This window comes from Nicotiana tabacum, chromosome 17 (genome assembly GCF_000715075.1).
Source record: "Nicotiana tabacum cultivar K326 chromosome 17, ASM71507v2, whole genome shotgun sequence".
In the NCBI taxonomy this organism is placed as follows: Eukaryota; Viridiplantae; Streptophyta; class Magnoliopsida; order Solanales; family Solanaceae; genus Nicotiana; species Nicotiana tabacum.
Window position 1 is genome coordinate 26,419,719 of NC_134096.1, and position 27,539 is coordinate 26,447,257.

A 27,539-nucleotide genomic window follows, 5' to 3' on the forward strand; every position below is an offset into this window, starting at 1 on the left:
TATTGGAGTGTTTGGTTATGTTTATCACCAATATCTTTTCGGCATTATAAATGAGAAGAAACCGTTTAGGCCCGTACAATAAGTGGGGCGTGGCTTTTAAGTGAAACGACAGAAACCGTTAGACACAAATGAAATGTTTCGCTTTTAATTGTGATTAAATGGAAAAAATGAGGAAAAAGGAAACAAAAAAAAAATCAGGAAAAAGATAAATGTGAATCCTGGATTAAGGGAGGTGCCATGTCAGTACTTATTGGCCCTCCTTTATATAGATATATGGATGGATTGCCATCACCCTCAGCTGGACAGAAACACGACAACTATACTATTTCATTTATTCATGTTAAATTTTACAAACTAGATCCACACCCAGGCATCTACATCATATATGTACACCTTCTGGGACGAAATGTCAATCGTTGGCAACCATGGCATCCATGTTGGAACCATTTTCAATTCTTCGTATCAACAGTCTCTTCCCCTGAGGAGAAGCATCAGCATCAACGATAATCATGTCTTCCTCCGAAAAATCTCCTCTTAAAACACCCATTGCTACTTCGTTCTCAACCATCTGCTGAATCACGCGTTTAATGGGTCGAGCTCCATAGTTAGGGTCGAAACCCATATTCGCCAGTAGACTGATAGCTTCCTGCGTGTAATGAAGATCAATTTTCTTCTGTTTGAGTCTGTCTTTCACCCTTCTCATCTGCAAAGAGAAAAAGAGATAAACTTGTCAGGTTCTAAGAAACTCCAATATCAGCAGTATAACTTCAGAGGGAGACCTTCGCTTTCTCACGATTGAGAGAAGGTTTGATAGAAAATGAAATAGATAATCAGCCGCATGTAATACATAGCACTTAGTAGTTCCACCTCGAATTATCTCATGAAACAGAAGAAAAATCTCTTCAAACAGAGAAGATGGACGAAATAAAGATAAAAGAGAGCAACTAATATAGTATGATAATGAAAACACACAAAGTTTTGTTCTACAAATATTTTCAGTTAATGATATTGTCAGGTAGCCTCAGTAACTTTCTTTCCCATGAACCTCACCAAGGTTATGCTATGGCTGCAGATGCGATGATAAGGTTAAAATAAAGAAATAGCCAAACACTTTCCCCAAATAAAGAACCAGAAAGAACAGATATCAAATTATATTTCATCTTGGAGAAAGCTTAACCACCAGATGAAATGATATATTTTACATCATACTCTGTTAGAAAACTACTGCAAGAGAAGACATTAGACAGGATGCGATGCAGTTCTCAAGCTCGACATACTCAACCATGCACTCATCAGAAAGCAGCAAGGAGGAAAAACTAGGACGACGACCACCAAGTGAATGAGATGTACTTATGTGTAATGTTGAGATTTAATGCACAAAAAGGGCAGCCCGGTGCACTAAGCTCCCGCTATGCGCGGAGTCCGGGGAAGGGCCGGACCACAAGGGTCTATTGTATGCAGCCTTACACTGCATTTCTACAAGAGGCTGTTTCCACGGCTTGAATCCGTGACCTCCTGGTCACATGGCAGCAACTTTACCCGTTACGCCAAGGCTCCCCTTCTGAGATCTAATGCACACAAACATTTTTTTGCTCACACTGAAAAACTGAAATTAACAGAGATAACGCACAAAGAGTAAACTGCTGTAGTGCTTATAAAGCTCTTAAAGTCAAAGTAATCAAAAAGCAGATGACACCGCAGCAAACAGAAAACAACACAGAAGAAAAACGTATGAAGTCAGGAGAATCAGAATTCAACAGATTACAGATCTGTATTACCTGGAGCTCAACAATTCTGCTAACTTGCTTAAGGTCCAGAGGTTGGAAAACAATGTATTCATCAATCCGATTCATGAACTCAGGCAGGAAAGTCTGTCTTGCCAATTCAATAACCTGCTTTTTCATCGCATCATAAACTGCCTCCTGGCTATCTCGAGTGTTTTGCAGAGTCTCAAGAATGTAATGTGACCCAATGTTTGATGTCATTATTACAACAGTGTTTGTGAAACTAACAGTCCTCCCTTGAGAATCAGTTATTCTTCCGTCGTCCAACAACTGTAAGAGAATGTTAAAAACATCATGATGCGCTTTCTCAATTTCATCAAAAAGGACCACAGAGTAAGGCCTCCGACGGACCACTTCAGTGAGTTGCCCACCCTCTTCATATCCAACATAACCTGGTGGTGCACCAACCAACCGTGAAACAGCATGTTTTTCCATGTATTCACTCATGTCAATACGCACCAGAGCGTTTTCAGTATTGAAAAGGTACGCAGCAAGAGCCTTTCCAAGTTCAGTTTTGCCAACTCCAGTGGGACCCATGAACATGAAGCTTGCAATGGGCCTATTTGGATCGGACAGGCCTGCCCGAGATCGCCTGATTGCATCAGCCACAGATTTTACTGCCATATCCTGACCAACAACTCTTTTGTGAAGTTCATTCTCTAAAAAGACAAGCTTGTCCCTCTCAGACTGCTGAAGGTTTGATAGTGGTATACCCGTCCACTTGCTAACAATTTCAGTAATATCAAGATCTGTTACTTCTTCACGAAGCAACGAACTCCCAGACTTCCGGTAGTCGGCCAGGTTTTTCTCTGCTTCTCCTAGCTGCCGTTGAAGGGAGATTAAGGTGCCATACTTGAGTTCAGCAGCACGATTCAAGTCATACTCACGTTCAGCAGCTTCCATCTCTAAGTTAACCCTGTCAATCTACACAACGAAAAAAAGTGAACAGTAATCATGAGAAAACAAAGAAAAACTGCAATTTTGATTTGACCTCATTAACGAAAGATGCAATTTACCTCCTCCTTTATAGAACGTATACGTGTCATCAGATCTTTCTCGCGTTCCCACTGTTCATTTAACTCTTTTTGCTTTGCCTTAAGGGACTTCAAATCACTTTCTAGCTTGTTAAGTCTTTCTTTAGATGCTTTATCCGTGTCATTTTTCAGGGAGAGTTTCTCCATTTCCAACTTTAGCACTGCCCTATCTATCTCATCCAATTCAGTTGGCTTTGAAGTAATTTCCATTTTTAGTTTTGCAGCAGCTTCATCAACAAGATCAATGGCTGAAAAGCAAGAACTGAGTATAAGTGAAAAGCCCCAAGTAACGTATGTCAGATCACACACAGCTAAAAACATTTAGAAGAAGCTTGAAATCTGGATCAATTGATCCATTCAATGCAATTAAACATCTAAAGAAGCCATAAAAATAAGTTACTTGTACCCCTGTAACTTTCTTATTATCTAAAAGTAACACTAGGCTGCTGTATTAATTTGAAGATATCACGAAAAACGTTCACAAGAATTTTATAGGAATGAAAAGCAAGTATTTCAGACAACTTGCAGTTCTAAGGATAAGTTAGCCTACCCTTGTCCGGCAAAAATCGCTCGGTGATATATCGATCTGCAAGAACTGCAGCTGATACAAGAGCGCTGTCTGATATTTTAACACCATGATGCAGCTCATATCGTTCACGCAATCCACGGAGGATGGAAATTGCATCTTCCACAGATGGTTGGCCACAATATACTTGTTGAAATCTGCGCTCCAGAGCAGGGTCCTTCTCAATGTACTTCCTATATTCATTCAAAGTGGTTGCTCCGATACATCTAAGTTCACCCCGACCAAGCATGGGTTTCAACAAATTTCCTGCATCCATGGCCCCACTAGTAGCTCCTAGACACAAAGCATAAGCAAACACAATGATTAGGAAGGTATAAACAAACAATCTTTTTAGAATATAACATATCAACATAATTTAACCAAGTAACATTCGCTGAATTAGTTGCTAATATAAGCCAGCTACAAACAGAAACTATATCTTGGGTGTAAAGGTACCTTCTCCTTTACCCGGTTGCATACATAAAGGACATCATCAGTAATGTTTTATCAGCTTTACGGAACAGAAAAATAAACCTATTCCAATCATTTCCGAGGTCCAGGCTCAAATTAACAGAAAAGTAAACTTTAGTTCAAGCATTTCCCAGCTCCAGGCTCAAATTTAAAAATGGATCACCTAAACCACAATCACGAAGCAATAGTGTTTTTTAACCTCACTAGAGAAGAACTAGTGTTTCCCAGTGACATCAAATGAATTAACCCATGAACTTTGGATTGTTTAAGATTGAATTAAGCAAGGAGAAAAATCATCCAACAAAAAGAGCAGTCACTACTTGCTGTCCACAACCCATGAGATTTGAAAGCAGAGAAGCAGTTGGAGTCAGCACTTTTCTTTAATATCGAACTCAATAAATAATAGAGATTTGATCTTTGAGAGAAAGATTATAGTTGGCAAATTTTCTAACCAGTCGGTAGAAATAAACTTCTTCCTTCATGGGGAAATGGATATTAAAAAAAAGCACCAGACCTGCACCAACTACAGTGTGTATCTCATCAATAAACAATATTATCTGCCCATTGGATGAAGAGACTTCCTTTAAAACAGCTTTCAGCCTTTCCTCAAAATCTCCACGGTACTTTGCACCAGCAAGCAAGGCACCCATATCGAGAGATATCAACTAAATAAAATGAAAAGAAAATGGAAATCAACTTACAGTATTAGCACTTAAAAGTCGAAATTAACAAATCCTAATAGACAATTAAGGTTCAAGCTACAGAAGGCTTTCCTCGGAATCCTACTCTCAAATTTGAAACTTCAGAAACTTATGTCCAACTACTTTACTTTAGGAGGCATCATAATTTAGTTCCACTCTTTTTTAGAGAATGAGGTGGTTCTTTCCTTTTCTCCTACCCCTTTGCTGAGTGAGGGGTTGGGTTCAGAAAAGAGAGCTTTTTTAGAGAATGAGGTGGTTCGTTTCCTTTTTTCCTACCCCTTTGCTGAGTGAGGGGTTGGGGCGTTCAGAAAAGAGAATAGCTCATCGGACTAGCTTAGATGATCAATATTTAGTTTGACATTTGAGTGCAGTGTTATGCATATATGGCTTTTGGTGTTGTCCCTTCTTGTTTATATTTTCATTAATGTGGTGCTTATGCTTTCCTGAGCCGAGGGTCTATTGGAAACAGCCTCTCTATCCTCACAAGGTAGGGGTAAGGTCTGTGTACACAGTACATACTACCCTCCCCAGACCCCACGGTGTGGGATAATACTGGGTATGTTGTTGTTGTTGTTGTTATGCATATCTCACTTAGTATCAAACTCGACTGAAATTGCTCCCAGAAATGATTAAAACAATATGTTACTTAGCCACGGTCGTTCATTTGAGTAAAGACAGCATCAACTGTCTTTAGCAGACTCATATCTTGAAAAGAAAATTATGATCCAATAATACTGGCGTCATACAAATGAATCATTGCAACACGAGAAACAGAACTATTTGCAGTAAGCAACAAGTTACGGCTCATAATTCTCAAGAGAAAGGCAGCAGGTTTTCAACCATTGATTTATTTCTTCAAGACATGCCTTTCCCAGATACTATCTTTTTCAAATTGAAGAGAAAGCAATCCAATGCACACTACGCAAAGGCCATCTTCCAAGCTCTTGCACATGCACAATCACTTGACCTTTTCACAATAAAATAAACTTAATCAAATTAAGACCAAGGAAGAAAGGTTATAACCTTCCGATTCATCAAAGGTTCAGGAACATCACCACGGACTATCCTTTGAGCTAACCTGCATGGATGAGGAGCAGAAAACATAATCATTCCGAGGTAAGTGTCATAGATTTGGCTGATACCATCTTTCACTTATCTTTTTCCTGATTTCTTTTAAAGACTAAAGACCATGTTAGAATACCAAAAGCATCAAAGTAATTATAGGTTAATGTTGCCTAGTCTCGTTGTATCTGAATAGGAGAATATGTAAAATATTTTATATGATATTTTGGAGTATTCTTTACTTAACTACAAGAGAAAAATCACTATTCATATCATTAGCATAATATAAATACTGAGCTTATATCACTAGAATAAGAATCCTTTATAAGAAACACTCTCGTTGTGTCAATAATCAAATCAATAAGTACTCTCTTCTTTTCCCATGATACCAAAACCTCTATTCTCTTAGTAGAGACTCAATAACTTCTGTCTACCGGCGGCCCAACCCGCCAATATTTTCTTCGGGTTGCTGCTCCACTTTCTCTGGAGGCTATTCTAGTCGTAGTGTGCATCATTCCAGCCCTTGCTCTAGCAGCAGATTTTCCAGTGAGATCTGGATGACAATCATCTATGTTTTAATAAGCAAACTCAAGTTGATTTTTCATCTTCGAGTTTGAGAGGGCACTTTAGAGTATTAAGAGAATCGACTTCATTATAGGTTAGAATTGTCTAAATTCACCATATCTGAATAGGAGAATGTTGTAGCATATTCTATGTGATATTTGAGAATATTCTTAATCTAAAAGTAGGATATTATCACTTCCCTTATTGTTGGCGGAAAAATATTTTCTACCTTCGTTTACAAGATAATACTCCTAGGTTCAATAAGAAGTATTCTCCTCTAACCCAACCACAGTGGGAAATTCTCTTCACTGATGTTAGACGCATGGTTAACCTTGACCTAGCTTCGTTTTCCTTAGTACCATGCATTAGGAAAAATGGAAACCAACTCCACAAGTAAATTTATCTGAGGTTATTGAGTGCGCAAAGTGATTATACATAAACAATACTTCACTGTGTGGCTAAACGCAGTGATAATAATTCAGTGCAAAAGCAGGAAACTGTTACCATACTATTCACAAAAGGAAAAACCAAGTCATGAGAAAGTTGCTAGCTAGAGTGTAATCCTCCCATAGAATCCAGGGTCCAAATGCCCGCTTCTATTAAATCTCTTGTCCTTTTGGATGTTAATCTTCTGACCTTTATGTTGACATGACCTCTCTGTAATATTTCTCCACATGCTCAAAAATATAAATAAAAGGATCAGAAAAGAAAAGAAGAGTTTCGTCTTTGTCAAGAAACGAAAAAAGAATATACTGAAGCCTGCATCGGGCTGCTGGGGATCACATGAAGCTTCTCCCTGCCTCGGTTTACTAAGAACTCCATGGTTTTTCATCCATCCAACATGTGCAGCTAAAGCCTGCATCGGGCTGCTGGGGGTCACATGAAGCTGCTCCCTGCCTCACTTTACTAAGAACTCCATGGTTCTTCATCCCTCCAACATGTGCGGCAGGGAGCCCTACTTGTGACACCTGGAGGCTGAAATTTATTCTTCTTCCCTTGTTGAAAAAGACAGCACTTCTTTTCGTACTGTTCTTACCTTCTCCTTGCAGGATGGTGGGAAGAGAAATATCTTATATCAAAGAAAAGGAAGAACAATATCTTGTTCGTCTTCTTCTTAACATGTTAAGAGCATCTTTGCCATAATTATAAGGTTGATTTTAAAATTTAGATAACTATATCAATCATTCTAATCTATACCTCAAATCCAACCTAGTTGGGATCGTTATATGAATCCTCTATCTATTTTGCTCTCTTATAAGATAACTTAAGGGTGTTTGTTAAAACTAGAGGGTCTCTATATCTCACATTTGATATACAAATCTCTAACCAAATTAAAAGCTCCTGGCAAACACAAAACCTAATGTAAGAGCAATAGCGACTAAGCTTCAACTCTAACTAATTACTATTGCATGCTTTTGAAACGCTTTCATTGTGCTATGTTCATAATGAATCCACGCAGATTCTGAGAGATTGTAGGTGTTTCTAGATGACTTCTCTTCATGTAATTTTAGATCTACTTCATACCTTTTCAACAGCTTCAGTTATCATAGTCTCACCAATAAACCAATGCACTTGGAAGGCCTACGAAAGACATGATGGAAATGTGGCCATCTCTCAATTTATAATCAACATGTGCTACTTGCACCTTCACATGGACACAGCCATTTTTGGTGTGTATACATCCATCTGACACCACATATTTACGATGCTCATCTTGTCAATGTAGTGACTTGGACGCAACCATTTTTGGGTCGTATAGTACATCCATCTGACACCACATATTTATGATGCTCATCTTGTCGATATTGTGGGTCTTAAAAGTCCAGCGTTTACTCCTATATAACCCTGTTGATCTCACCAGTTTCCATAGACCTTATGTTCTACTTTAGTAGCTATCTCATTATCGCAAAGCATTTCCATGGGCTTCCTTCAATTCGGCCATCATACTATTGTGTTACATATTCATCTATCATGTCATTCTATTGAAAGATCGGGTCTAGATATCTGAATTTTTTGTCTAGACACTAGTATCCTATCTAACCTCACTTCAAAAGCTAAACTTGCATTGCACATCTTCTGTTTAACTTCTACCTATTGTAAAATCCTTATTCTCTAGCGTGCTTCTCTACAATTCCAACTTCTGATCGGCTCCTAACTAATTTTGTCAATTAACAATTAACTCTCTCGGGTATGATTGTTACTTTCTTGCCCTTCCCCTCGTCAAACAACAAAATATCATCGACAAATAGCATATCCCATAAATTTCATCCTATTTGCTACTGAATAACTCATTCCATAGCCAGGGTAAGCAACTATGGGGCAGATCCCTATTATGGACTAACGGTTAGAAGAAACTCCTCTATATCTCCGCGCACCGGTTCCTCACTTGTGACCACTCCTTCATATATATCCTTTATGGTACTTGTATATTGAGTAGAAATTTCTTTGTTCTCAAGCACCCACTAAACGACATTTTTTCCCAACTTATCATATGCTTTCTCTAGGTCTAAGCAAAAATATACCTCTATTGCAGATACACTCAAATAAGCCACTATCCAATATCAATTTAGAATTATTCACTTCCTGTGCAGAAACACATTCGTCCGGCAGTTAAACCAAACTAATTTTTCCGATATGTAAGATAAGTAAGTTACAACTAGCACAACTGATCTAATAAAAAGTAAGTATTGATTAACTTTTTAAATATCCAAACCACAAAGGCTCTAAATCTCATAACGTACTGGTAACAAGTAATAACTAAAAAGTCTCCTTTGCTGGAAAAAGATCATTACAAGAGACAGAACTGATTGACTTTTATCAGTTAATATGTCAAAAATACATCCCCATTTCACGAAGGCTGGAAACATAACATATTGCATAAAGTAGATGACGTGAAAAATGCCACCAATTGCATAGGATTCTTAAGTACAAGCAAATATTACAGCTAACACTACCTTGGACCTATGTAAAAAGTTAAAACGAGGTCACACATAGGCTCTACAAGCTGCCACAATTTTGGCATTTTATTAATTATTAAATAGAAATTTGATCATTCAAAGGCTCTGCAAGCCACTTCAATTTTACAGGCTTACTGGCAAGGTAGTTTCAAATCATAGGGAAGTTAACACAAATTCAGTGATTCACTAACGACAACATTATTTTGATATATATTTTCAAGAAATGTTGAATGCATCCATCAGAACTCTTCACTAAACCTTGTCAACGATGCTGATTCTGCAACATATAGGCAGACCCCTTAGTAAGAAGTGCTATAACTACATTTCATTACCACACCAATGCTCATTAAAAATAAACATAAGGAACCATGGTAAACAAAAAAGATTATAATTGTTTCATTCCATCCTACAATTACTAATTTTCAACAACTCCACGTAACACACCCTGACCCATCTCACAATTCAAATAGTTAACAGGAATAACGTATTATCCAGAAACTATATGTATGAGCAATGATTTTTTCCTGTAAATTACACATACAGTCTGCTAAATATCACAAACCTCTCTGAGCTGATAATCATGCTATTCCAAGCACGTATTTTCTAGAAACATAACTCTTTTAAAGTTCAATGTTTGGTTTGCCAGGCAGCATTATTCAACAAAACTAAATAAAACAGCATATCCAACCAAAAGAATATCAATGTAGACAAGTAATAATAAAAAATGTCGTCCACAGATCCGCTATTCCATTACTGTATTTGGATTGTTTTCAACTGAACCAGGATCCAGACAAATAAATATAAGGAAAAACATGGTCATACATCACCCCGTGAGACCACAAAAGGCTAGAGATCATACCCCTCGGCAATTGCAGTTTTCCCCACTCCAGGCTCACCAATAATAACAGGATTATTCTTTGTCCTCCGACTTAATATTTGGATGCAGCGCCGTATTTCATCATCTCTTCCTATCACCGGGTCAAGTTTGCCACGTCTGGCAAGTTCAGTTAAGTCATTTCCATATTTCTCAAGTGCCTCATACTTTCCCTCTGGGTCTGAAAAGAATCAGAACGCTATGTATTAATAGCAGCAAGAAAAAATGAGTGACACCTCAAAAAGCAATTTCAGTATCTAGTAGCAGACATAACAAGGCAAAGGCACAAAGACCATTACATGTTTCATTATGTTATTAAGGTTTCACCCTACATACAACTTTTTTCCGAGCCAATCAGATAACATTATGTCCATCCTCTACTTTTGGAGAGAACAGAATTTAGAAACTGAACATCAGGCATTGTCAAGGCTGCTCAGTTTCATTGGACTTGGTAGGAAACCATAATCTACCATAGTGAACAGCTGTATGATGGCATAAATAAGAGCAACAGAAACTCTTTCCAATTTAATGACCATAACTTAAATATATTGTCACGATTAAGGCAGCAAAACTTGTTGAGATCGATAGACTTGGATTTGTCGAGATCGTCCAGTCATTTGCATTTATTGGGTTAACTCAGTTGCTATGAATGAGTCACATTAGGAGAATTACTTCACCATATTCTGTAATTTACCAAGATTATAGTTAGTTTAAGTTCTTAATCAAACTTGAGGAAATAATCAAGTTTTTCCATCATTTTTCAGTCTCTTATTTCTAGTCTTCATGACATTAAAGCCAGGGAAGAAACTACTTACTGAAAAGCTATAGAGTCGCAAAAAATTACAGAGGCTGACAGAATGAGTCATAGTCACTGACTGTACCACTCAATTCTCTTTGCATAGACTTCTAGACCTCACTGCCACTCGAGGAAGACTCATAGAGCCCCAACAACCCATCCACCCTAGAATCCTGTTGCTAGAAGCATTGTTATCGATGGCAAATGCACAAATCAATCTTTTCTATGTTGCAACTTTACTGTCCACACTAAAATTTCCAGATCAAAATCTCCACCATCTACAATTGGAAGTGTTTGGATGTACTTGCTTCCTTTATGATCACACTACTGGAAAGGACAGACCTCAATCCTAATCAGAATTGTGTCTTTTTTTACTCACCCATTTTCAAGAAAAGTTGCAAATGTTTATAATCCCCCCAAAAGTAAAGTTCGTCTCAGCAAATGTAACCTCCCTTTGACTCATCTCTATACTTTTCACCAAATTCTATAAAATAAAATTTCCTTCCTGACATCTACTAGTCCCTAACTTCTTAAAACACAAGTTTGTCCTGTCCGAGTCTACTCAGTTCATAAACATCCTCCTACTAATACAAATGAGATTTTTCTCATGATACAAGTACATTGCCAGCTTTCGGTGACTTTCTCCTCCTCCTCCTCCTCCTCCTCCTCCTCCATCACTAATCCCAATCATGCCTTCAACAGACATAACAACTCCTATCATTACCCCACGCAAAGATATTCGTACTTCTCGTATCATTTTGTTACTTTCTTAATCAATGTGTCAACTTTTTCTAGTGTTTCCACATTTTAAAGACAGATGGAAAATTATTGATTCATCTAATACGGAGTCATGCCATGATAGAGGAGATTGTTGTTATTCATACCAATAATTCGTAGGGAATTTTTTTTAATAATCATGGTGTTCCGGCGCTTGCGCACACCTCCACTAATTCCACAGGATAATGGGCTAATTCTTTTTTTTTTTATAACCGTGGTGTCCGGGCCAGCTTGCGTGCACCTCGACTAATTCCACGGGATACCTGCCACCTCCCACTAGCAACAGGTACCAGGTAACTCTATCCACCAAGACTTGGATAGATGGGAAGAAATCACCTAGTATTTTGTCTCCGCTGGGATTTGAACATGAGACCTCGTGGTTCTCACCCACTTCATTGACCACTAGGCCACACCCTTGGATGCTGATATGGACTAACTCTTATTAGAATCTTGTCGATATTCTAGAATATTCTAGGATCTTGTAAATAGAGTATAGCTTGATTGTATTTTCATTGTGATTAATTATCTTTCCTTTTAGTATAAATTCACTCACAACTTTGGGATTGAATTTCTCTTCAATGTATTAATTTGGTACAGCAGTCGTACATTTATAGAGATGAGTATATACTATAGGATAGGGACTAAGGAGATCTAATTACATAAGAACTTCAAAGTATAACTAGGTTTAGGTATCCGACTCTATCCTAAGTTTACTAGGAATCAAAGTTGATATAATACTCCCCTTGCAAGCTGAGGTGGAGAAACCACATTGAGCTTGGACCGAAGGAACTCAAATCTGGAGGAAGCTAGTGGCTTTGTGAAGACATCTCCCAGCTGATCTTTGGAGGATAAAAACTGAACTTTGAGATCCTTTCGAGCTACTTTGTCTAACAAAGTGAAAATCAATTTCCGCGTGCTTGGTTCGTGCATGAAACACAGGATTTACTGAAAGATAGGCAGTCAAACCATAGAATTGGAGCTTTGGGAAGTTTAACACCAAGCTCAAACATGAGAGACTGAATCCAAGTCAGCTCGGCAGCTGCATCTGCTAAAGCTTTATCTCTGATTCTGTGGAGGATCTAGCTATAATGCGTTGCTTTTTGAACGACTATGAGAGAATAGCTTCACCCAAGATAAAGGCATAACCCTAGTGGACTTACGATCATCACCTGCCCAATCTGAGTGTGTGAAGGCTTGAAGAGGAGAATAAGAGACCTAGGAATGTGAAAACACGTGTTGGGTATGCTTCAAATAGCAGAGTATGCGCTTGAATGCTGCCCACTGATTCATAGTAGGATTGTGCATGAATTGACAAGCTTTATTCACTACAAAAGCTAAGTCCGGCCGAGTGAGAGTGACATACTGTAAGGCACCCACAATATGACAGTACAAGGTAGGATCATGAAAGCTAAGACTTTCTCCATTGTGAAGTTTGACATTCACTTCTATGAGAAAGCACGGGAGAAAATATATTATTGATATTAGATACTCAATATAATATAAGAGGTCCTATTTATAGCTATAGTCTACAAAGTACATATTACTCTCATTCCAATGTGGGACTAGACATAACTAATACTCCCTCTCAAGTCGGTGCATACACATCATATGTACCGAGCTTGTTACACATGTAACTAATACGAGAACCAGTAAGAGACTTAGTGAAAATATCTACTAGTTGATCATTTGACTTTACAAACTTTGTAACAATATCTTCTGAAAGTATATTTTCTCTGACAAAGTGACACTCGATCTCAATGTGTTTAATCCTCTCATGGAACACCGGATTTGACGCAATATGAAGAGCAGTTTGGTTATCACACCAGTTCCATCTTGCTGATTTCTCCAAACTTTAACTCCTTGAGCAACTGCTTGACCCAAACTAACTCACACGTTGCCATAGCCATGGCCCGATATTCGGCTACGGCGCTAGATCGAGCAACTACATTTTGTTTCTTGCTCTTCCACGAGACCAAATTACCTCCTACTAGAACACAATATCCAGACGTAGAACGTCTATCAAAAGGTGATCCTGCCCTATCAGCATCTGTGTACCCAACAATCTGCTTGTGGCCTCGATCCTCGAATAGTAATCCTTTGCCTGGAGCTGACTTTATATACCGAAGAATGCGAACAACTGCATCTCAGTGACTATCACAGGGAGAATCCATAAACTGACTTACAACACTCACCGGAAAAGAAATGTCAGGTCTAGTCACTGTGAGTTAATTCAATTTGCCAACCAACCTCTTATATCTCGTAGGGTCTCTAAGAGGCTCCCCCTGTCCAGGCAGAAGCTTAGCATTCGGATCCATAGGAGAATCAATAGGTCTGCAACCCATCATTCCAGTCTCCTCAAGAATGTCTAAGGCATACTTCCGATGTGAAATAACAATACCTGAGCTAGACTAAGCGACTTCAATACCTAGAAAATACTTTAATCTGCCCAGATCCTTAGTCTGGAAGTGCTGAAAGAGATGATGCTTCAGATTAGTAATACCATCCTGATCATTGCCAATAATAACAATATTATCAACATAAACCACTAGATAAATACACAGATTAGGAGCAAAATGCCGATAAAACACAGAGTGATCAGCCTCACTACGAGTCATGCCGAACTCCTGAATAATTGTGCTGAACTTACCAAACCAAGCTCGAGGGGACTGTTTCAAACCATATAGTGACCTGCACAATCTGCACACACAACCATTAAACTCCCCCTGAGCAACAAAACTGTGGTTGCTCCGCATTCTTCCTCAAGATCACCGTGGAGAAAACAATGATCCGCCCTGTACTACGTTCTTGTATAAAAACATGGTCATCAAGAAATAAAACAGCGCATTTAAGTGATTTGGCCAAGCGACTAACATCTATGAGATTAAAAGGACTATTGGTAACATAAAGGACTGAATCTTAAGGTAAGGAAGGAAGTGGGCTTGCTTGACCTATTGCAGTTGCTATGGTTTGAGACCCATTGGCCATTGTGACTCTTGGAAGAGATTGAGAATACGAAATAGTAGTGAAAAGAGATTTGTTACCAGAAATATGATCTGATGAACCTGAATCAATGACCCAAACCACAGAGGATGAAGATTGGGAGAAACAAGTCACGCTATTACTTGATTAAACAACAGAAGCTATCTCAGAAGATGTCTGCTTACATGCTTTGTACTGAAAGAACTCAATATAATCTGCTAAAGAAACCATCCTACTATTCAAAGTATCGGTTCCCATGTCGCTACAATTTGTAGTAGTAGGGTTAACTTGAAATAGTGGAAATAAGTAACTCCTGTGGGAAAACACTGCTCACAGTAGAAAACAGAAACTATTTTATGCCGAAAACATTGTTCACACCGGACAACACTGTAGCTCGCCGGAAAATTGTAAAGTTGCCGGAATTTGTCGTAACCGGGATGGATAGACTCGAAATTCCCTTGCGAGCAAGCTGTCCTGAAGAAATGTTTTCAAAAAATGGTCGGAAAGGTCACAGTTCACGCCGGAAAAATATAAAAGTGATTGGAATTTGATTTGAATTAGATGGGTAGGCTCGAAATTGTGAGGAGAGCAGACTGTCCTGAAAAAGCTTCACGAAAAAATGGCCGGAAAGTGGCCGGAACCCTCGCCGGAAAAGTTGTTGTTGCCGGCGCGTGGCAGCTTTTCTGCTGGATAAATTTTCAGGGGTTGGTCGTCGGAGGGTGATCTACCTCGTGGTGGTGTTGGTTTTAGCACAACACCGACAGAAAGTGACTTTTCACGTAGACATGCCATAGGTCACCGAAAAAATTGCACGACGACTAAGTTCTTTCTTCCCGGTTAACGTTGGAATGACGCACAACTATCTTTTTGCATTAATGCTCTGATACCATGTGAGAAAGCACGGGAGAAAATATATTATTGATATTAAATACTCAATATAATACAAGAGGTCCTATTTATAGCTATAGTCTACAAAGTACATATTACTCTCATTGTGGGACTACACATAACTAACAACTTCCATGGGAGTAATTAAAGGTTTGCAGTGCTACATACGTGCTCTTCCAAGAATAGTCTTAATGTATTCAGCTTGGGACATAGAGATGCCATGGTGACCACGTGAAACCTGAACACTAAGAAAGAAACTGAGAAGACCAAGATTATGTATGGAAAAGACATCTCCAAGTTTGAGGATAATAGATTCTAAAGAGGAGGTACCACTGCCAGTGACTATGATATCATCAACGTATACTAAGAGGTAGGCGACAACACCATTTGAGTTGTAGACAAACAGGGAGGTGTCTGATCTAGAGGTGATGAAGCCTACGCTGTGCAAGAACTTATGGAGACGCATATACCATGCCTTGGGAGCCTAATTGAGCCCGTAAAGTGACTTCTTAAGCTGACAAACATGATGAGGAAAAAGAGGATGAATGAAACCTGAAGGCTAGCTCATGAACACATATTCTTGAAGCTCACCATGTAAAAATGCATTTTGCACATCAAATTGTTGGAGAGACCACCCATGTGAAGCTGCTAAAAATAGAAAAATGCAAATGGTTGCAGCCTTAACAACTGGACTGAAAGTCTTAGAGTAGTCCTGGCCTTCAAGTTGATGAAAACCTTTAGCCACAAGACGAGCTTTGTATCTCTTAATTGCCCCAATAGAATTTTTTTTAAATGAGAAACACCCATTTGCATCCTAAAACATTCATTGAAGGATTATGAGGAACCAAAGACCAGGTATTATTTCGTAGCAAAGCATTCATTTCAGATTCCATGGCCTCCCGCCATTCTTTGTACTTATTTGCTTCAGTGAAGCATGTGGCTCCATAGTAGGAGGAGAGGAAGGTGACACTGAAGTGAGATGGGAAGAGGGTGGCATATGCCGAAGATTCAATGATGAGTACGTTGAACAAGTGTATTGTTTTTGTGGAACGACGAGAATATTGTTTGAGTAGAGCTGGAGGTTCTGCTACGAAAGGTGAACCTGGAGATGTGCTTAATGGATTACCTGGCAAATTGCTAGGCTACTGAGATGAAGCATTGGGAGGTGAACTAGAACTGTTTTTCGGAGAAGAAGGACGATATGGACTAGGATTAGGGTCCAGAGGAGGAACAGTTCGTAGAACGGGAGTGGGAGTAGGAGTAGGAGTAGGGCTTGAAGAAGTAGGAACAGGAGGGAAAGCTATTGGTCTTGAGAGCTGCAGTGTAGTAGATGTTGGCGAAAGAGCTACAAGGAGAGGAAGCCCATGGTGAAGTAAAATGACTTTGGTTTAGTGGAGGACCAAGAATTGAGGGCACATCGAAAGGAAAATTGATCTCGTCAAAGCGAACATGACGAGCAATATAGATTATCCTAGTAGAACGATCAAGACAACAATACCCTAAGTGAGTTGGGCTATAACCAAGAAAGACGCAAGATTTGCTGCAATAATCAAACCTGTGCTTGTTGTAAGGACGTAAGTAAGGATAGCAGAGGCATCCAAAGGCTTTAAGAAATCCATAGTCAGGTTTAGAATGGTGAAGCAACTCATGAGGTGAGATTCCTCGAGTAGTTGTTGATGGCAGACGATTGATAAGGAAACTGCAGATTCGAAAGCGTACTGCCAAAAACGAGGAGGCATAGAGCTTTGACTAAGGCCAGTTTCGACGATGTGTCGATGTTTTCTTTCAACTTTTCCTTGTTGTTCATGAATATGAGGACAAGAAACATTGTGAGCAATCCCAAGTTTGGCAACAACAGGATTAACTAATCTGCATTCCCTACCCCAGTCAGATTGTATTGCTTTAATGAATATATTAAATTGTCTTTCCACAAGAATTCTAAACTGATTAAATGTGGTTAATACATCAGTTTTACGATATAGAGCATATCCTCAGGTATAACTAGAATAATCATCTACAGACACCAAGAAGTATATGTGTTATTGAGAGAAAAGAAAAGGTACAGGACCCCAAACATCAACATAAAGTAATTGAAGAATCAAAGTGCTTTTATTAATACTCAAAGGAAGAGATAATTTATGTGACTTGCCAAGTTGGCAAGCACAACAAATGTTATTCAAACTAGAACCACAACAAGGTAAATTGTAGGTCCTAAGAATCTGCCTAAGTACTCGTTGATGGGGGTGACCAATATGAAGATGCCAGCATGAAGGTGATGTGTTGATGGATAGAGAAGCTGTTGGAGAGGCTGGAACTGGCTGGGAGATGGAAGAAGAAGACTTGACTGGAAGTGTGTATAAATCACCATCACAGCATCACTCTGCCCTGTAAGAAGAGGTGTCCTGGATTGTAGATCCTTGACAACAAAATGAAAGGGATGAAGTTCGAAGACATTATTGTGACGAGCAAAAGTTGAACTGAGAGTAAATGTTTGGTAATTGAAGGAACATGGAAGGATATTCTTAAGATAGAGAGACCAAGAGGGTGATCAGAGAGCGGAGTTACCAGTGCGATGGATAGAAAGGCCATGTCTATTGCCAATTTGAACCTGATCTGAACCCCTATAATCTTCAACTTGATGAATATTTGTGAGATCCAGAGTGATGTGGCGAGTGGCTAACCATTGCAAAGTTGAGGGTACAGGAGCTTGGTGAGACAAATAAGCCATAGGGTTATTCAAGTGATTATACCTCTGGAAGCAAGTTGATGCAAGATGGTTTAGAGAAATTCCTTGAGCATGAACAACCACCTCGACCCCCTCTTCCAAACGAAGATCTGCCTCGTCCCCTATTTGAATTGAAACCATTATTACGATCAGATTTGTAGTTCGTTGACTGAGGTTAGCTGTGGGTATTGTTGAAGAGCAGGTGGTGTTGGGGTGGTTAAGGAAAGTGAGGAGATAGAGGAACCATGTCTAGATTCATGGTTAAGCAAGAGGCTGTGAACTTCTGAGAATGTGATTGGTTCAGGTCGTGCTGAGAGAGTTGTAACAATGTCCTTGAAATCAGATCTCAGTCCCTTAAAGATGTACACATTTTGATCGGCAAGACAAAGGGGCCTTCCAGCAGCTGCCAATTCGTTGGAGATGAGTTTGGCCTTGTGCTATTGAGTAACCGAAAGATCTTCTTGCTTCAAGTTATAAAGTTGCATATGAAGATTGAGGATTCGTGCATTTGAAGGTTCGGGCGGTCTCAAGTGCATCACAAACTGCTTTGGAGGTATTTAAACCAATTTTCATGGGCAACATTCCTTCGGAAAGTGATTATATCAACAGGCTAAGAATCAATTGGTCCTGTTGGATCCATTATGCATAGGTTGTATTTGGTATTTCTTTGCCTTCCACCATAGTGTGTGATGATGGGCAAGGATTAGTTCCATCAATATAGCCATGGAGATTTTGTCCTGGAAAAAAAGGTAATAGTTGTGTCTTCCAAGAAAGAAAACTTACGTAGAAGTTAATTTTATTGAAATGAAGTGATGAGCATGGTTAAGGGGAGCCTTGGCGCAACTGGTAAAGTTGCTGCCATGTGACCAAGAGGTCACGGGTTCGAGCCGTGGAAACAGCCTCTTGCAAAAATGTAAGGTAAGGCTACGTATAATAGACCCTTGTGGTCCGGCCCTTCCCGGACCCCGCGCATAGCAGGAGCTTAGTGCACCGGGCTTCCCTTCAAAGTGATGAGCATGGTTAAGGGGTGCATGCGAGGAAGATGAAGAAGAAAGAGGGTTAACGAGTGTAGGTGATGGAGGAGAGGAGGAGGAAGATATCAACATGGCTTCTGATACCATATAAATTCACACACAACTTCGGGATTGAATTTCTCTTCAGCGTATTAATTTGGGACAGCACAGATGAGAATATACCATAGGATAGAGACTGAGGAGATCTAATTACATAAGTGTGAGAATGAACGGGAGAAAAATCTATTTTTATTAACAATGATACAATGAGCCCTATATATAATACATATTCTACTCCTACTACATATAGGACTAGGACATATTCTACTCCTACTACATATGGGACTAAAAGTTGTCAGAATTTGATGTAATTTATATGGGTAGGCTTGGAATCATTGAACGAGTAAGTTGTCCTAAAGAAGTTTTGTCAAAAAGTGGCCGGAATGGCTCATACGCGCCGGAAACGTTATTGTAGCTCACCGGAACCCTAGTTTTGGTGGCGCGTAGAGGCGCGAGTGACTTTATGCCGAAGCGATTGACTGGGGTTTTGTCGCCTGACTTTTCCGAACAAGATGGTAGTGTTGGTTTTCGCACAACACTTACCGATTAGGAGATAACACAAATCAATCTTGAGTCGTCAACCGGAAAGATGCACGGTGACTGACTTTTCTGTTCAGATGTGATTGGAATTTCTGGGGTTTGGTCACACAAGGGTTTCAGATCTGATGGCGGTACTGGTATATGCACAGTACTACTGTAGCAGTGATGAACCCTGGGAACAAGACGAAATTGCCGGAAAATTGCACGGCGATGAGATCTTTCTTCCGGATGTCACTGGAATGACGCACAATGATAATTTTCTCACTGAAGCTCCGATACCATGTGAGAATACACGGGAGAAAAATCTATTTTTATTAACAATGATACAATGAGCCCTATATATAATATATATTCTACTCCTACTACATATGGGACTAGGACATATTCCACTCCTACTACATATGGAACTAGGACATATTCTACTCCTACTACATATGGAACTAGGACATATTCTATTCCTATTATATATGGGACTAGGACTATTTACACATAATTATCTAACAATAAGAACTTTAGAGTATAACTAGGTTTAGGTTTCTGACTCTATCTTTTTTCCTGTGGAAGTTTACTAGGACTCAAACTTGATCTAATACTCAGAATATGTGCACTTAGCTATTTAAAGCCCACTGCTTAAGGGAATAATCAAGCTGAGTTCCCTCTCAAGCTCTCTTATTTCTCACATATGTCCACCAAGACTTGGACATACAAGAAGAAATCACCTAGTGTCTTTTGCCACTGCTGGAATTTGAACCTGAAACTCATGATTCTCAACCCACTTCATTGAACACTAGTCCACACCCTTGGGTGCGGGAATTGGTTTTGTTCTGGTAAGTGTTTTTTGGACGTCGCTACTTATATGGTAGAGGTATGTTCTGGTCAACTGAGGGCCAACCTTGCCAAAGAGTACATTCAGATTTATGGCCTTGACTATAGTAACACGTCCTGTACTGCATCCACCCACCCAACTGTTTAACTTTTTAGCGCCAATGTTTTAATGTACACTTTATAAACAGGATATCTGAAATGCCTTCTTGCATGAGGAATTAGCCATGGAGGTGTACATGAAGCAACCACTCTAGCTTGTTGCTCTAGGGAATTCAGGTTTAGTATGCTGTTGACGGTCATATGGTCTAAAACACTTATAGGGAGTATGGCTTGGAATTTCTCTAATTCAGTTTGTGGTCCAATATCATGGGAAGTGTCCAAAGTGAAGCTGATCGTTCAATTTCCTTTCATTATAATGGTCATGGTTAATGTATTTACTAGTGGACTATGTTGATGACATTTTATTATAGAAGGCAATGACCAAATAGTTTCTTAACTCGAGCAACACTTGTTCAATTGCTGTCAGGCTCAGGATTTGAGAAAATTACAGGAGATTGAGGTAGCACAATCAAAGATAGGCATTGCTATCTTACAAAGCATGCTTTTGACAACTAGAGTAAACAAACATGTCACATTGTAAACATGTTCACACCCTTAGGATCGGGATTTCAAACTCATTCCTAGACAGGAAGAGCCGCTGGAAGATCTTGACAAATATCGGAGCTATACTAAATTATCTATTTTGACACAATTAGATATCTTATTTGCACTGAGCATGGTCAGTCATTTTGGAACTCCATGATGTAGTCACTAAGAGACAGTAATATGCATTGTCATATATATCAAGGACATCCATACTCCCTTAATGCAATTTTGCTAACAGAATTCCTCATTCTACCTTTTGATATCAAAAATCATTCTTCAAATTCAGATTTAATCTAAGTTCATGTGAATGGAGTATTATACCAGCTACTTGGAATTAGCCTTTTTTGCCAAGTACTTTTTGAAATATTATAAGCTCTAAGCCTCTAACCACCTTACAAGACTTCCCCCCATCAATAAGCAAAATTTAATGTCCATGACAAACCAGAGAGACAATAACGCATGATCCACCCAATCAACCAAAGCAAGGATCATCTCATGCTGTGATAAAGTAAGATCCTTTAGCCAACTGGGATTTACCATTCAACCAAAACGAATGAAATCATACGAGACATGGATACGAAACATGAGGCTATATACATATATACATACTTGGATCAGTTACTCTCTGAATTCCACGAACAGCATTGACAGCATCCTTCAAAGCCTTCTCCGTAAGCTGGAGATTCCTGAATAACTTTTTACCAAATCTAGTGTCTGACAAAAAAGATAACAACATATGCTCCACAGACACAAAGGAATCTCCCATTTCTTTCTTGTGCTTCTTCGCATTCTCTAGGAGAGAACTAAGATGTGACCCTAATATGGGGCCACTAGTATCACCTACTACCTGCAAGAAAAAATATCTGATTCTCTAGTCCAAGAACTCATCAGAATCCACAATCAGACTCCATTTTTCATACCTTTGGCTGCTGAGATATAAATTGATCTGTTTCTTGCAGAACTGATGTGTTGTCTAACCCAGTCTTAGTGAATATTCTTCGAGCCAACCCATCCTTCTGCTCCAAAAGAGCTTTCATTAAGTGCTCAGTCTCAACTACTTGTTGCTTGCTAGTCCGTGCCGCCTCAACAGCACCAACAATACCCTCAAGAGCCATCTCGGTGTAGTCCATATTATTGATCTGTTAAATCTTCATACTAATTAACATAACAACAAATAATATGCCAAAACAATTTAAAATTATCCAAAATTAAAGATAAGTAATCATCAGGTCAAATCCAAGAGAATTGACAAATGGCGATATGGTATAGGTAAATATCTACAATCATGGTACTCCTCATTTTAGAGAAGGCCAGGGAGACCAATGGACCTTTATAAATAGCTGTTTTTATCTGCACAAACCCCTTAGTATTGTTTGAGTACATCAAAACTTCTTGTTTAAGAAGATATAACACAGTTGAGGAAGGAGATGTCCTTTCAGTCACCCGTCCTTTCATTCACCCCATAAGTTCTTAGCATCAATAGTAAACACTAGAGTAGCTTTTATGGCAACACCAATAGCAGCCAAATGAAATGTGCAGCCAAACAAAAAAAGAAGTAAACTGACAGCCTCAAGTGAAACAACTATCACAAAAGTCTAGTTTAGTGCATGTGTTTATACATAACTTTGATAAAGTGTACTCCACAAAGGGAAGCCCTCATGTAGGATCCGAGAAAGGGTCGCACCCCAAGGGTGTGTGATGAAGGCAGCCTACCCTACCCCAAGGATGACCCACGAAATTGTCAAAAAATAGTAAAATGAAACCGCCTGTCCAACAATTAGAAAATGACAACTTTTGTTGGGGGGTAGCCGGGTAGGTATGAAATAGACTCTTAAATACATGTATTTAGCTAAGCTATAAAAGGGTCCTTTAAGAGGATCATACTAGCTTGTAAGCACATTTTGGCTTATCTACACGTTTGATAAACACCAAAAGTGCTCATATGAGAAGTGCTTGTAAGCCAAAATCAGTCATAAGTTATAGCTTATAAACATTTTTTGTTTGACCAAGCCTTTTATGATTTTATTCCTAAGATCTTTTGTAATCTCCAATAAATTCTTCTAACATAACTTTTAATTACCTCTATTTTTCGTCTTTTTATGTAATAAATTCTTTTAAATTTATAGAATTTGTAAATAACTTTAAGGTCATTACAGTTATTTTAGCAAAAAAGGTGCTTATCAACAGTTTGTTACCAAACATACTAATTGATTATTATCAGTTCCACTTCTCTCTTAACACGTAACTGTCAATTTATAAAATCCACTTCAGCACCTAAAAGTGTTTTCCACTGCTTGACGCTTATCAGCTAAGCTAAGCAGGATCTATGTTTGCCACACATGAGCACTTTTAATCTTGTCAATTGTTTATCAAATTTTGGCTGTTAGATTTACCGAAACTATGAAAAAGAAAAGGATTTAACTAGAACCACTAGGAAAGACCCACTAAATCCCAAAAACTGCATCAAACACCAGAAATAGACCAAATATCACCAAATATGAAAAAGAAAAGGATTTAACTAGAACCACTAGGAAAGACCCACTAAATCCCAAAAACTGCATCAAACACCAGAAATAGACCAAATATCACCAAATATGAAAAAGAAAAGGATTTAACTAGAACCACTAGGAAAGACCCACTAAATGTGGCTCAAGACTCCAGGGATCTTTCTGAAGATGAGTTGGTGCAAAAGGCTAGCCTAGTCATGGAATTGGAAGAGATTGCCAAAAATGAGGAGTTAATTTGGAGGCAGAAATCAAGAGTTCAATGGTTAAAATAAGAGGATCGAAATACTAAATATTTTTAGAGGATTGCAAATGCCCACAGAAGGTTCAATAACATTGACAAGCTCATCATTAATGAGATACAAATGGATGATATGGAAGTTATAAAGGGTTAGATCTTAGCCTTTTATAAGCACTTATACACTGAATCTGAAGCATGGAGGCCAGAGTTCAATTCTCCAGATTGTCCTAGAATTAGTGAGGCAGAGGAGCAATGGCTACAGGGGGAGTTTGAAGAGCAAGAAATCATTGAGGGATTGAAGGCTTGTGCAGCAGTCAAAGCTCCGGGTCCAGATGGCTACACCATGGGTTTTTTTATTCAATGTTGGGATGTGGTAAAAGAAGATTTGATGAATACTTTTCAAAACTTCCACTCACAGGAATTGTTTGAGAAGAGCTTTAATGCTACTTATGTAGCATTAATTCCAAAGAAGACTGAGGTGATGGAGCTAAAAGATTATATAGACCTATAAGTCTCATAAGTAGTGTGTATAAGATCATTTCAAAGGTGTTGACAGAGAGATTGAAGACAGTCATTCACAAACTGGTTGACACTCTGGGGAGATCATGGATGCAGACCTAATAGCAAACGAATGTGTTGATTCCAGGGTTAAAAGTAAGATCCATGGGATCCTTGGCAAATTGGATATTGAGAAGGCATATGACCATATAAACTGGAACTATTTGTTGATAACTCCGAAGAATATGGGCTTTGGAAGCAAGTGGATCAAATGGATAGGTTTCTGCAATAGCGCTGTTAAGTTTTCCATTCTAGTTAATGGTTCTCCAGAGGGTTTCTTTTCTTCAAAGAGAGGGCTAAGGCAAGGAGACCCTTTGTCTCCATTCCTTTTTATAATTGCAATTGAAGGTCTGAATAGTATGATTAATAAGGCAAACAAGGAGAGGTGGATAAGGGGTTTCAAAGTAGTGAATGATGTCAGTGGAGATTACTCATCTGCTTTATGCTGATGATTCTTTGAAGTTCTGTGATGCTAATGAAGAGCAAGTTAGACATCCGAGGTTGATCTTATTTGTCTTTGAAGCTGTCTCAGGGTTACATGTCAACTGGAGTAAGTCGCAGGTGTACACAGTTAATGAGGTCACCAACATTCAAAGATTGGCAGGGATGCTAGGCTGTCAAGTGGGAAATCTCACAACAACATATTTGGGGATGCCCTTGGGAGCAAAAAATAGATCTCAAGAGTTATGGAATGAGGTGCTGGAGAGGTGTGAAAAGAAACTTGATATATGGAAAGGAAATTATCTTTCTTTGGGAGGGAGAATTACTTTAGTCAATAGTGTGCTAGACGCTCTTCCTACATATATGATGTCTCTTTTCTCACTTCCTGTTAAAGTAGAGAAAAGGGTGGATGCTTTAAGGAGGAAATTCATATGGCAAGGGAATAAGGAGAAAAAGGCCTACAATTTGGTAAAATGGAGCACTTTTCTTAAAAGCAAGAAGGATGGAGGTTTGGGAATTAGAAATTTGAGACAACATAACAAGAGTTTACTTATGAAGTGGCTATGGAGATTTTCTCTGGAAGATCAAGCTTTATGGAGGAAGGTTATCTGTGAAAAATATGGGGCAGATGGAAGGTGGTGTACAGTAGGAGCTTTTGGATCCTATGGTGTAAGTATACGGAAGTCAATTAGAAATTTATGGCAGCAATGTAAGTATCAAAGTGGGGAATGGCAATAAAACTTCTTTCTGGAATGATGATTGGATTGGTAATGGACCTTTTAAAGAGGCTTTTCCAAATTTGTTCACTATAGTGCAGCAACCCCAAGCTAATGTGGCTGAGGTATGGAGTATGCAGGGATGGAATGTTACGTTCAGAAGGTTCCTCAATGACTGGGAGGTTACGAGAGTGATTGAATTCTACAAATTGTTGGATGGTTTTAATGGCATCACAGAAGAAGAGGATAGACTTATATGGGAAAGAAACAGCGGAAGAGTATATACTGTAAAGTCAGCATATGGAATTTTGAATAGCTCTGGCCACATGAACAATGGGACATGGCACTGGAAGCACATCTGGAAGGTGAAAATCCCTTTTAAAGTGGCTTGCTTTTGTTGGCTTGTCGTCAAAGAGGTTGTTCTAACCCATGACTATTTAAATAGGAGAGGAATGCTTATGTGTTCCAAATGTTTCTTGTGTGGAAAAGAGATTGAAACAAACAGTCACCTCTTTTTACATTGCAAAGTAACTAGTAGGTTGTGGTATCTTTTCATGAGTATGAAAGGTGTGAAATGGGCAATACCTAGGACAACTGCAGAAATGTTAGCTTGCTGGAATGGCAGAAGCATTGGTGGAGATTGATCCCACCATGTATTTGGTGGACAATTTAGTTGGAGAGAAATTCAAGGTGCTTTGAAGATAGAGCTAACACTGAACAGAAGATCAAGACGAATTGTATATTTTTGTTTCACTTTTGGTGTAAAGAAGATCTGGTACAGGATGTAGAGTCTATAGTGGATATTATTGGGTCTTTGTAACAATCACAAGTCTGGGTTTGCTTTTTGCTTTTTTTTCGGGGTTCTTGTAACTATCTTTAAACTATAGCATAATCTTTATGCTAAAGGTTTTTCTACTTATTTTATAAAACTTGTTACCTTCTAAAAAAAAAAAAAAAAAAGATCAAATATATCATAAACTGCAAAAAATGCACCTTCAAATGTGACTTCGTATTCGTTAAATTAAACAACCAGAGTTTGTTAAAATAATTGACGACTACTAAAAATGCTCACTTTTTTGCAAACTTAAAGAACCAAAACTGCTCAGGAGTATAGTTAAGGGACTATTTTATTCTACCCCACATATAAGGGACCATTTTTTTATTTTCTCGTCCAAAAATACACAATTTAAGGCCTCCACTCTGCAAAGAAAGGCTGGAAATGGTGTTCCTTAACGTTGAGAAAATAGTTCTCTAACTGACAATATCTAAATAGAGATTACTTCACTTCGCAGCAAAAGCTAAATAAAAGAACCAAAAGCATTCATTCAAGTTTAATCTAAACGTCAATTAGAGTTAATTCTATTAGCACTTCCAATTGAACAGACAGAAGAATGCAATTAGGAAGAAGAAAGTCGTGCCTGTCCGGAGCTAGCAGCAGTAGTAGAGTAAGAGTGCACGAAATTTTTGGACAACGCGTTATAATTCGGCCAAACAAAAAATTCACTATTGGGAGGTGGACAGCTGCCGGCGCCGAGTAAAGTATTCTCAGAGAGACGAGAAACTGCAGGACGAAACCGAGAGAGTAGGCGGGAACGAGACGCCGCAAGGGCCGTGAGAGCAGAGCTAGAGCTTCTACGTGTTGCCATAGAGCTGATGATTGTGCAAATGAGACTAACTGTAACCTTAGGGAAGGGGCAAAATCAAACTGAAAGTGGAAGAGCGTGGAACAATCTAGAGTTATTTTCCTTGTGAAAAAAGCTCAAAATAGACTCGGCTCCAAATAATCCTATATTTTTTATTTTTTATTTTGGTTGAGCAC

At 38.8% G+C, this 27,539-nt stretch overlaps 1 protein-coding gene across 1 annotated transcript; it reads right to left on the bottom strand.

The window, feature by feature from the left end:
* Nucleotides 1-194: 194 nt before the first annotated feature.
* Nucleotides 195-27,539, bottom strand: LOC107818328 (chaperone protein ClpB4, mitochondrial). The gene is made up of 10 exons (XM_075234127.1): nucleotides 27,139-27,539; nucleotides 22,181-22,399; nucleotides 21,870-22,107; nucleotides 9,998-10,193; nucleotides 5,579-5,633; nucleotides 4,369-4,519; nucleotides 3,369-3,677; nucleotides 2,801-3,066; nucleotides 1,779-2,708; nucleotides 195-703 (listed from the first exon to the last, which is right to left on the bottom strand). Exons 1-10 carry the CDS (start codon nucleotides 27,364-27,366, stop codon nucleotides 410-412), a joined length of 2,886 nt encoding a protein of 961 aa, XP_075090228.1. The 5' UTR covers nucleotides 27,367-27,539; the 3' UTR covers nucleotides 195-409.

Excerpts from the sequence above, each read along its gene's own strand:
- LOC107818328 (XM_075234127.1), bottom strand. The coding sequence starts at position 27,366 with ATGGCAACACGTAGAAGCTCTAGCTCTGCTCTCACGGCCCTTGCGGCG. Across the intron at positions 4,520-5,578 it reads AACCTTTGATGAATCGGAAG|TTGATATCTCTCGATATGGG; the intron begins GTTATAACCTTT and ends CATTTTATTTAG. Across the intron at positions 704-1,778 it reads GCAGAATTGTTGAGCTCCAG|ATGAGAAGGGTGAAAGACAG; the intron begins GTAATACAGATC and ends TTCTCTTTGCAG.